General features: G+C 39.1%; 1 protein-coding gene and 2 non-coding genes across 10 annotated transcripts in view; all 3 read left to right on the forward strand.

Moving 5' to 3' along the window:
• Positions 1–12,364, forward strand: part of cacna1ea (calcium channel, voltage-dependent, R type, alpha 1E subunit a) — a 109,293-nt gene that overhangs the window by 90,056 nt on the left and 6,873 nt on the right. For 5 of the 8 annotated variants that reach the window (XM_077583180.1, XM_077583183.1, XM_077583182.1 and 2 more), the window contains 9 exons: positions 2,005–2,206; positions 2,570–2,734; positions 4,511–4,621; positions 4,699–4,779; positions 6,234–6,419; positions 7,488–7,579; positions 8,208–8,382; positions 8,580–8,707; positions 11,681–11,777. In XM_077583180.1, the coding sequence (XP_077439306.1) occupies positions 2,005–2,206; positions 2,570–2,734; positions 4,511–4,621; positions 4,699–4,779; positions 6,234–6,419; positions 7,488–7,579; positions 8,208–8,382; positions 8,580–8,707; positions 11,681–11,777 (1,237 nt within the window). Of the gene's footprint in view, positions 1–2,004; positions 2,207–2,569; positions 2,735–4,510; positions 4,622–4,698; positions 4,780–6,233; positions 6,420–7,487; positions 7,580–8,207; positions 8,383–8,579; positions 8,708–9,721; positions 9,819–11,680; positions 11,778–12,364 lie in introns of all 8 variants that reach the window. The other 3 variants (XR_013296349.1, XM_077583181.1, XR_013296350.1) reach the window with 3 other exon arrangements.
• Positions 36–154, forward strand: LOC144063209 (5S ribosomal RNA). The gene has a single exon (XR_013296521.1). It is a non-coding gene; the product is annotated as a 5S ribosomal RNA (ribosomal RNA).
• Positions 341–459, forward strand: LOC144063261 (5S ribosomal RNA). The gene has a single exon (XR_013296569.1). It is a non-coding gene; the product is annotated as a 5S ribosomal RNA (ribosomal RNA).

The raw sequence follows: 12,364 nt of genomic DNA on the forward strand, positions 1-12,364 counted from the left end.
AGTCTTTAAAACAGTCAACTGTAAGCTTTTTCTGCGCTTACGGCCATACTACCCTGAGAACGCCCGATCTCGTCCGATCTCGGAAGCTAAGCAGGGTCGGCCCTGGTTAGTACTTGGATTGGAGACCGCCTGGGAATACCAGGTGCTGTAAGCTTTTCTTTTTTTTTTTTTTGCACCTCCATTGCAAAAGTAAACTTTTACAAAATACCTCAAGTTTGCTAGCGGACAGCCGCACGCTAAACTGACAGGATGAGAGCTGTACATGCAGTCAAAATGTTTTTTACGGCCCAATTTTGAACGAGTGTAGTCTTTAAAACAGTCAACTGTAAGCTTTTTCTCCGCTTACGGCCATACTACCCTGAGAACGCCCGATCTCGTCCGATCTCGGAAGCTAAGCAGGGTCGGGCCTGGTTAGTACTTGGATGGGAGACCGCCTGGGAATACCAGGTGCTGTAAGCTTTTCTTTTCTTTTTTTTTTGCACCTCCATTGCAAAAGTAAACTTTCACAAAATACCTCAAGTTTGCTAGCGCAGTGGTCCCCAACCTTTTCTGTACCACGGACCGGTTTAATGTCTGACAATATTTTCACGGCCCAATCTAAAGGTTTAGCTGATAAAAACAAAATAAAATGACAAGAAAAAAACTGTGGTATTTTCTCTATAATAATAATGAACGTAAATCTACTGTGTAATCATGTGCAACTTTATTAACGGTGTCCGTAACGTCGCACCAACAACAGAACATCACACGAGCAACATCGTTTCTGCCCCAAAACAATGCAACACACTCTGGTCGCTATGGTAGCGTTTAAACATACCTTCAAAATAAGACAAAACGCAAAAACAAGGTGCATGAAAATACTCGCTAATCACAGCAGCAGTGGGAGCCCTGAGCTTGTTTTGCTGCAACGAGACGGTCCCATCTTGGGGTTATGGGAGACAATGATACCCGAAGTCTGCTACTTAGGTCCAGTCTGCTCCGTAATTTGGTTTTGGTTGCCGTCACTGCAGAAAACCCAGCTTCACCGCATATTACGCACAGCGTGCGTGGCAATCGCCCGTGGCGATAAATCCATATTTTAAATACAATTCTTGATACTGCCTGTTAAAGGCAGCTTTCCCTTTTTTAGAGGGTCCAGGTTCCTCTTCTATCCCTTCATTGGACCGTTTCCCCTTCGCAAAGAAACTTTTTAAAGAAGTTTGTTTTTTGCTCATTTTGCTAGTTTGGAATTCAATTTAGCGTGACGTATCATGTGACGTGTGGTGTAGCGGCCTTGAAGTGCATCAAGTGAGACGGATGTAACAGACAGAATCCGGCCACTTTTCAAAATAAAACATCATTTTCCCAAAAAAATAAAAATAATGCAATTTTTTTTCTTTCGGTACCAAATGACCCACGGCCCGGTGGTTGGGGACCACTGTGCTCGCGGACAGCCGCACGCTAAACTGACAGGATGAGAGCTGGACATGTAGTCAAAATGTTTTTTATGGCCCAATTTTGGACGAGTGTAACCTTTAAAGCAACCCATAGCTTTGCTTTAGCTGTTTAGTTTAGCTTAATGCTAACAAACAATGCCCCATTGACAGCTAATGAATGCTAATGCTGTCTGTATTATACTAGCCCGAGATGGTAGAAGTGCAAAAAGAAGAAAATAAAACAATTTAATTCTTAAAATTATTTTCAATTGTGTCATTACTGTGTTACTGTTTTGATAATGTACAATATAAAAGAGTGCTACTTTTCTTATTAAAAAGACATTGGGTTGGATTTTGGGGATTCTGGAAAGGATTAATGGCATTTCCATTCAAATCATTAGGGAAAAATTTGAGTTACGAGTGCTATCATAAATTCTGCCTATAAAGACAGTAATGCTTAGTTTAGATGTATATTCCATAATAAGGCAACTTGTAGTCCGGTAAATAACTATACATAGTGGAGATAAAGTGCATTTTCAAATCTCTATTTAATATTGATGATAACAAGTGTTGTATTGTGGTCCTGCAGGGTCCTACAGCACTCGGTGGACGTGACAGAGGAGGACAGAGGGCCGAGCCACGGCAACCGGATGGAAATGTCCATCTTTTATGTTATCTACTTTGTGGTCTTTCCTTTCTTCTTTGTCAACATCTTTGTGGCCCTCATCATTATCACCTTCCAGGAACAGGGAGATAAGATGATGGAGGAGTGCAGCCTGGAGAAGAATGAGGTGAGGGGACGGCAGACATATTTTATTTATCCATTACACAGTGTTAGAAAATTCGGCTCAATAGTACAAGGTTTGCAGGCAATTTTAATAGCACTGAATGCTGTTCCCGCAGAAAATGTAGCAATATGCGAGTATGTGGATTTTTTTTTCTAATGAGTTGTACATGTTATATATGTAGGTCACGTTATTGTTCGAAGTTTTGAAATGTTTTATCTTCGCCTCATTTTTTTATATCACAAAAACTTGTCATTTGCACAGGGGTGTGTAGACTTTTTCTACCCACTGTATATACTTTTGGACAGCAATAATGTGCATAAATCCTCTGTGCCCTTCCTGCTCCTCCTTCTGTTCTTTGCACTTTAGAGGGCGTGCATTGACTTTGCCATCAGTGCCAAGCCACTGACCCGTTACATGCCCCAGAACCGGCACACGTTCCAGTACCGGCTGTGGCATTTTGTGGTCTCGCCCTCTTTTGAATACACCGTCCTTGCCATGATCGCGCTCAACACCATCGTACTTATGATGAAGGTAAGGGATTTTTTTTACGTTGCACTACTTAAATTAAAATTTCTTGTATTTCATGAACTTTTAGATGAAGTGGCAAAATATTCTTTGCTCAACATATAGCGTCTCAATTTGTGTACATTGTGCAACTTTGATCTCTAATTTGACGTCCTTAGTTCCTTCACAATGTGCTCTAGAATGCTCGTTGCACATGTAATTATGTGTACGTTTCAAACAATGTTTTTAAAAGGGTGCAACTGAAAAGCCATAACCCATTAACTCATTTGCTCCCAAAAATGTATAAAAACGTTGTCTTTTAAATCTTGCCATAGTCCCAAAAACGTATTTATACGTTCTTTTTATTTTAGTTTAGTTTTTTGTTTTATGCTAGAGCATACAGAAGGCTTTGATGCAGCCTCTGACCTGAAGAAGTCGCTTAAAGCAACGGTAGTTATTACAAAAAAACGGCCAGCAGATGGCAGCAGAGTATAAGCGATCAACCAGGGTCATGTTGCAACAAGCTCTTTAATCCAGTGTTTTATACAGATTTGTGAATAATGATGAAATTGAGCTATATTCTAATGCTAATAATGCTGCAAAACGGAAACAGATACAAATATACTTTTTTTTTCTCCGATGAAAGAAGAGACTCTAATCTTTCTTTTGGTAGTTTTCATGTTTTTATAGCACTAGAACACAATATTCTGTGGGCCGCCCAAAATCAATCCAGTAAAACAGGCGGGAGCAGTGAAAATGGCTGAGAGTCAATGAGTTAAAAAAAAAAAAAAAAAAGACAAAACCCAAGTAGTTGATCTAATAAGGTTGTGACGTAAGCAAAAGGCTGTGCAAAAAAAAAAAAGAAGAAAAAATTACATTTAAATAAGATTATTTGGGATGTTCAATACCACCCTTTTCCCAGACCATTACCAATACGAGGATTCAAATCTTGAATAATCTCCAATACCAATACCAAGTAACAATGTTACTAGCACTTTTGATACCCCCCCCCCCCCCCACACACACACACACACTCCCCCGACCCCTGCAAAAAAGAAAAATAGCTGCTAATTTTAAAGTAAGATCAAATCCCAATATAGCAATTTTCCATTCTTCTAATTTCTAGTTCCTGATCGTAAAACGGTCACAAGCAGGCAGCCATCGCAAGTACCGATACCTTGAAATAAGTATCGGCACCAATACGATACTTGGTATCGGTATTCGCCCATCTCTAAAAAAATATCTGTCCATACCTGAAGCTGAAAATGTGACTTGGTAAGATCGCTTTAGACTTAAAACAGCCTTAAAACTAGTGTACCGTATTTATACTACCTATACCTATTGAGTTATAATATACTGTTTCATATTTTAAGGAAAACTTACTAGTAATAAAATCACAACGATACTTATGATACCTTACTATTCAAATTTTTTACAGTATACGAAACCTCATACCTGACTGTGATGTTTTCACAATGTTTTTGCACTATATTTCCTCCAGAGCTTTCTCGCTGCTATTTATTTCCTCAAATTGTCTTCTTTTCCTGGACTGCTCAGACATACCGACGCATGGTGACTCAGCCTGTATTAAATATTGATCCCTAACATCCAGGGGCTGCTATTTAGCATGACCTCATTAACGGTGGCTGCCGCCCCCGGAGAAATGACTCATTTTTATAGTGCGACTGATGAGGGGTGAAGAGACTGCTATTTCTGTCTCTGGATGAATCTTCCATCAACCTGTAGCTGTCAAAGGACTCTTTTGCTTGTGTTTTAAATCCTGTTGCTCGTGTGTGTGTTCAGTATTATTCAGCCCCGCCCGCCTATGAGGCCGTCCTCAAGCATTTGAACACAGCCTTCACCGTTCTCTTCTCCATTGAGTGCGTTCTCAAGATAATGGCATTCGGCTTTCTGGTAAGGAGGGACAAACTTACACGTGACGTGCCATGGTCGTCTCGGAATGAGTCCAACTGTCTCTTGTGTCTTCACAGAATTACTTTCGAGACACGTGGAACATTTTTGACTTCATCACAGTGCTGGGCAGCATCACCGAGATTGTAGTAGACTTGCAGGTGAATGGCAACGCGGAAGTAAGAGGCGATGATGATCCTCTCTGCTGGCCATTTGATTCTCATTCGTATTATTCATTTGAGCTGTAGTGAGGCAAATGTAATTTAATGTCGCAAGTGTGTTTTTTTTTTGTCAGATCAAATTGTGCTCTTTTTTTTGTAACTCTAAAAACAGTTGGGTCAAAAATAAGAACCCAACTATGGGTAAAAAATGCACCGATCCTCTACTTTGAGTCAAGAAATGGGTCTTTCAGTGTAAAACAATTTAGAAATATTGGTCAGATCCTTTACTTAGCTCAAAATACTGAGCCATTTCGTAGAGATGGGACAATGAAGCCTTGTGAAGCTTTTGAGGCTTTCGGCGGATTGATTTGGAAAAAGAGTCGAAGTTTCAAAGCCCCATAAAATAGATGTACCGGTGACATCTGGTGGTCAGCTGGAGTCATAGCAGCTATAATCTTCAAAGTGATTCGCCTGATTGATTTATATTCCAACATAACACCAGTACATTCAGTCTTACATTTGTGTCTGTCTAATGATCATCAGGTACACATGGAAGTGTTGCAATATTTTGACACTGTACCAGTACTATGGTTCAATGTGATGTCCTGTTACTCATTCGATTTTTATAAACACACAGCTGACACCGCGCCAAAAGGTTTGAATCAGTTACGTTATTTCCGGTATCTCATTAGCGCGCATAAAGCCGCATACGTCATCAGCACGTGATCACGGAGGTTTCATCGGGGCTTTTGATACATTGTTTCGAGCAGTCTGTCTCACTCGGCTGTCAAAAACGTGTCAAACGTCCCATCTCTACCATTTTGTATAAAACAACCCAGAAAGTTGGGTCAAATTGACCCATAAAGTGGATCTGTCCATTTTTTTATCCATAATTGTGTTGCTTTCGACCCAACTGTTTTTAGAGTGTGGCCAATTGAAATGATGCAAATTGAGTAAAACGACTTTCATTTTCTGGAAAATGAATTGAAACTGTTTTTGTCACGTTGCGCAGTGGAGGACCCAAATGCAGGGAGGCAGGAGAACCACGGCAGGGATGCATGTTATACTGAAAACGATTTATTTAACAACAAAAAAACACTAACAGGTGTACTGGGTGAACAAAACCAACAAAAAATCTGAAAAGACCAAAAATCTAAGTAACATCAAAACACCAGTGGTGACAGCGACAATGATCCAACCCAGACAGAGGGGAGACAGGAGACTATATTCACACACACTAACGACACAACAAGACACACCTGGAGCAGGACACAAGTGTCTGAGAGTACGGATTGTTTGACACGAAGAAGGGCAGGATTACATTTAACAAGACCAAGGGAGACACACAAGCAAAACAGAAACCAAACATGACAGTTTTAATCCGACCTCAAACATACTGCATGATATTCTAATGACGTCACAATGTGAAATTTTGAATTTGATTTCACTCCCAGTTCGTGGATACGTTCAACATGAGTTTCCTGAAGCTGTTCAGAGCAGCGCGTCTGATCAAGCTGCTGAGGCAGGGCTACACCATCCGGATCCTTCTGTGGACTTTTGTGCAGTCCTTCAAAGCTTTGCCTTACGTTTGTCTGCTCATCGCCATGCTCTTCTTCATCTACGCCATCATCGGCATGCAGGTAAGATTCACACGCTTCACTTGATATGGTAGACTACAAAAAATCGCGGTGAAATGTAACTCTGTTGAGTCCAGTGCTGGGCTATTTATACTGTTAAATGATGATATAATTTGTCATCATTTGCGTGTTCCAAAAATTGGAGATGAGACTTCTTTGTGACAAAAGCTCCTTCGAAGGATGATTTATTACGGAGATCTCCGGTCACACCAATTGAATATCACGTAAAGAGTGTGTCAATCCAAGAGTGCGTGCCCCCTACCTTGGGAAAGAGGGCTTTTTATAGAATCGAGTTTTGAAAGTAAAACGCCTTTTCTCCTCCCATTATGAATAAGTAAAACAGATTGGTTCTCACACAATATGTTACATAATATTATTTTCGTACACAGTCCGCAGCTGTGTTCATCTTTTTAGACAAAATATACTCTCAGGGTACTTTTCGTACTTTTTTTCCCAAAACAGAATCTCACATACAAATCGAGTGGCCGTGAGTGATGGTGCGAACAGAGTGTGTGTGTGTGTGTGTGTGTGTGTGTGTGCTCTCTCAAAGCAGAATCTGTTCTCACGAAGAGAATGTGTGTGCGCAAAACACTGAGAAGGAATTTTTAGACAAAAACAAGGTTAAGGTCAAATTATACTGAGTTCAACACTATTTCACCTACTCTACACATCTATAAAACATTTCAACATGGTTAATATATGAAATAAAGAATTAAAAATGTTAATAATGTATAACAATACCCAGGATAGGATATGGATTTGACCTAGCACTTTGGGTCAAGATTTTGATCCAACAATGGTGAAAAACTACCCATAGAGATGAGTTAAAGCTACGCTAAACTGTGGTTAAAAAGAATAACAAAAAAGTAATCCAATCCACACAAAATCCACAGCTACCCAACAAGTGGGTTAGCAAAACACCTGAGCAGTTTTTGCAAGTATATTTGCATGGGGACAACCCTTTATACTTGTACAACAATATAATGACTGACATGACTCAATGAATTTGTTTCTAACAAAAACACAGTCATCAGTGATTGCACTTGTTAACACTTTTAACTTGTGAATCAGGTGTTTGGCAACATTAAGCTGAATGAGGAGACGCACATTAACCAGCACAACAACTTCAAAAGCTTCTCTGGCGCTCTGATGCTGCTCTTCAGGTAAATGGCATGGCGTCCTCCTCGGAATGACTTTATTAACACTATGCCCGTTATTTCCCAAACTACTTCTCAAATAATGCATTTATACATGCTTTTAAATATGGGGCAGCAAGGCGGAGTGTATAACACAAATGTATGTAATCAAAGGTTGCTACATTTTGTAAAATTATTATTTAAGCGAAGGATTAAGGACTTTTAAAACATACAAATCAAAATGTAATTATTTATTATTTATTTATTATTTATTTATTATTTATTTATTATTCATTATTTATTCATTTATTTATTTATTTATTTATTATTTTAAAACACCATTCGGATTGTGAATGTGAGAGGAATGTGGGAACAAGTCCATGATCCAAAATGACATTTAACACTGTGCTTTTCACCCGCTGGTTCACATCCCCTGCTCCACTGTGCCGTTTAGTAGTTGGGATGATGTTGCTAAGTGACAATGGTAAGGCGATGCTTCTAAAAGTACCCAAAGGGCCACTTTTTGTCAGAAGCTGATGGATGCTGCAGTGAAGCACTTAACTCCTTAAGTGTTGTGTGTGTGTGATACTAAGGGAAGAAAGTGGTAGAATAAATGTGATTTATTTTTTATTTTTTAAAAGAGTTGTTTTCACAGGAGTGCCACAGGGGAGTCATGGCAGGAGATCATGTTGTCCTGTCTGGGGCGGCAGCAGTGTGAGGCGGACCCTTCCAATCCTATACCTGTGCTAAACACTGAGCAGGAAGGAGGCTGTGGCTCAGACTTTGCTTACTTTTATTTTGTGTCTTTCATCTTCTTTAGCTCATTCCTGGTGAGAAAAGAAACATTTTCTTTCAATACTGTCATGTAACATATATATATATATATATATATATATATATATATATATATATATATATATATATATATATATATATATATATATATATATATATATACAGTATTAACCTTGTTCAACTGTGTCATTTTATTAGTATAATGTGTTATATTAACCTTCTTTCTGTTCAGATGCTGAACTTGTTTGTGGCTGTGATCATGGATAACTTTGAGTACCTGACTCGAGACTCGTCCATCCTGGGCCCCCACCACTTGGACGAGTTTGTCAGGATCTGGGGGGAGTACGATCGGGCTGCCTGGTCAGTGTCACTCAGTCTTTGTTCAACTGTTGTCGTTTTATTATAGTAACGTGTATGTTAATTATCTTGTTTGCAATATAGTATAAAATAGGTGTAATATGTGATAACATGAAGGAACATTTTGGGAATGAAAGACCCAGCCAGGTCACTTCATTAGGTATTTAGATCAACAATTTACAGTGAACACCCTCATATTTGTGGGTTCGCATTCATAAATTCGCCTATTTTCATAATTTTGGAGAAAACCTACCCTCCATTATTCATTTGCTGTTCTACTCCTGTTTAATATAAACATTGCTTTGGCACCATCTAGTGGCATATTGGTTCCAAGCAGCCATGTTGACTTCAGAGGAGTAGCTGCATTTAGTCAGGCCATAGCTTTGTCTAATAGAAAAAAAAGTGCTTTGCCGCCAACTTATGGTAGGTATAGGCATTTACAAAACCTTTTGGGTGAGTGTCACTTTGTCAATTACTCACAGACTTTCACGGCAGCGCTTGGTTGGATATCCCTCGCGTATGGAAAATTCTGCACGTTTATAGAGAATATTGATATAATATGTACATTTGTTGAATGAAAAATTGAACACAAAAAATGGTGGTGCACCAACTACTGACTAAGCTTTACAGTGTTATTCTCTCTGATCATCAGATATACTTTTCTGTATTGAAATTTCTCCAGCCAGTTATTTGTGAACAATTACAAATGATAGCAACTGAAATTAAATGAGCGGAACGAAGGAGAAAAAAAATATTTAATCTTGTGTCATCAAGTGGAATTCCTTGGGCTTAATCAGATCTGCCCCTTAGGCCTAAAGGGCAAACAAATGTAAAACGTTGGTATCACCATTGTCGACTCCTGTATTATGTTTGACTGCTGTGTACCTAATGAAGTGTCCAGTTAGAATTTAACATGTACTTTAACCAACCTCAATTTTTAGGCCTATGTTACGCTTCCCATGGCCTGTGAGGCTGCACTGACGCAAAAAAAACTAAAGACTCCTATGTTCTTTCCAGTGGTAGGATCCATTATAAGGACATGTACAAAGTTGTACACTCTCTCTCACCTCCCCTGGGATTTGGGAAGAACTGCCCCCACAGGGTGGCATGCAAGGTTTGCTCTCCCTAAAACAAACAAACAAAAACCCACTCAGCCTCCGCCGCGTGGGACCCTTGCTGACTTCTTTCTTTTCCCTCTTCTTCTTTGGTCTTCACTGACTGTCCCCGCCTTGCTTGACTCGTTTAGGAGTGTGTTCTTCCGATGTGATGGTCAAAGAATGATGACAGTCCAATGTCAGGGTACTAAGGGGCGGGACTCCCCAGGCCCGCACAAACAAATGTGGACACCTCACTGTGTGAATGCGGAGAGATGAGCAGTGAGACGTAAAGGTGCATCTCCATAAATTTGAATATTGGCGAAAACTACATTTATTTCAGGAGTACAAAGTCAAATTGAAATATTTCATGATTTTTTTTTTTAATATAATTTTGCTAATAAAAGCTAAAAGCTAAGCTTACAGCTAATAAAAAACGATCTAAATATTTTTTTAATATAGCAATTAAGCAGGAATTCGCCTTCTTTAATGTTTTGCTGCAATAAGTTTGATTAAAAAAAAAAATGTGATTGCATTTTTTTAATTTAACAACGGTACTAAAATAAATCATATTGATGTACCAGTATACTCTAGGCCTATATATGATATTCAAATTTAATTAATTATTATTTATTCTCTAATTTAAATGTAATGTGATTATTGCTACTCCTCTCACCTAATGGCAGATTCTTTATGAAATGGATTTAAATGTTACCACCCAGCAGCAAAATTCACATCTGGACACCGTAGGTTCAACTCGGTTGCAGTATTTTCTGCAGATATTTTGTCAAATTTCTAGTATAAATAAATACATAAAAACATAAATGAATAAATAAATATTAACATTATTTTTCTGTTTTAATTCTTCTTAGTAATTCTTTGAGTTTACTTTTGAGCTATTTTTAAAACAGACCAGCAATCTACTGATATCGCTCTTGGGGCTAACTAGTACCCGCTGGCACCGTGAGTGTGTGTTTTTTTTAGGGCAATGCACATTTATCGACATCGTAAAAAGGTATCTGTAAGTATGCTGGCGGTAGCGCAGTTTCTCTCTGTCGTCTCCCTCCGTTCCACCTCCCCTCCCTGTAACGACTCACCCCTCCCGAGAAGAGGAAAAAAGTGGCTGGCCTCCGACTTGTTACGCAGCCAATCATATTGTAGCTGCTTACAAGTCCCCTGAAAAACAAGCAAACAAACAAACAAAAGAATAGCTCATTACTAGTGATGGACAGTTGTAGCGGTAATTTTAAATTTGACTCTTTAAAATCACAGTAAACCGGTAATCAGCTCATGTCAAGGCTCTAATTTTGGTGCCAAGTCTAGTACAAAGTAGTTTTCTTTCTTTTGGTATTTTCATAGGCGCACACAGTAAGAAAGAGTGGGTGAACACAGATCATCACTGTGACGAGGGCACCGCCCTCCAAACTTGATCGTTGCGCTCCGTGTGACCTTTTTCAAGAGCATCTCTCAGCATTCACATGTGATTTCTAATAGTGGAAACGTAACTAAAATGTGAAGCCAATTGCGGGAGGCCTGTTTCTTTCTACCTTCTGGATCTGGTTTAAAGATCTCACATACTCGCATGCACCGCGTGAGTATGTCATTTGCACCAGATCCAGGCTGTCATTCCTTTGCACATCCTGTGTAAGATATTTCCCCTTCCTTGAGAAATTTCTATGCCCTCATATCAGCATAGAAAGAATGCAACCTATTTTTCTCTTTCCTGTTATGTGATGCACTGGAATAATCTTCTCTCTTGTTTCTCCACCATTCTGTTATTTCCCCTTCACTCCCATTTTGTGATTTTTTTATTTCCCCCCCCCCCCCATTTCCTCTCCCTCCATTACATCCTCCCATCGTCACGACAACCCGGTGTCCGCAGTGGTCGCATCCATTACAATGACATGTATGAGATGTTGACCAACATGTCGCCACCCCTTGGCCTTGGCAAGAAATGCCCGTCCAAGGTGGCTTATAAGGTAGACGCCAAAGAGGCTGTTCATGTATCTGAAGGAAAGAGATGTTCAAGATGAAGTATTCTGTTTTATTTGCCTAGAAAGCATTTTGTGTTGACTATTTGATGCTGTATTGTTCTTTGACGGATGAAATGCCTGGTTTTCATTGCTTTTTGGCAAATACAGCAAGGTACACACATTACGATTTTTAACATTTTATTTTTTAATTTCAAGACCCTACATATGTTGAGGATCACAAAACATGTTCTTATATTTGTGTTCTACAAACACAGAACACCCCACACATAACGATATCTCCACTGGCAAGTGCAAGTCCCCGCCCAAAAACAGGATGTCTGTCGCAGTACCAAGACTGACCAGTAAGAGGCAGCGTGGTGCCATTCAGACTGACAGAAAATACAATGAAGAAGAAAAAGTAGTAGTAGAATAAATAGAAGACGCTAGGCTAAATGTTAGCTCATCCCAGAGCACGGCCCATTGCATGTTTTTGGCTGATATTAATAAAAATCAAACACTTAAAAGATTGTGAGAAAAATTATTGTTATTGTTTTAATTATTATAATTTTTTCTATTTATTTAAAAAAAAATTT

Source organism: Vanacampus margaritifer, chromosome 13 (genome assembly GCF_051991255.1).
Source record: "Vanacampus margaritifer isolate UIUO_Vmar chromosome 13, RoL_Vmar_1.0, whole genome shotgun sequence".
Lineage (NCBI taxonomy): Eukaryota > Metazoa > Chordata > Actinopteri > Syngnathiformes > Syngnathidae > Vanacampus > Vanacampus margaritifer.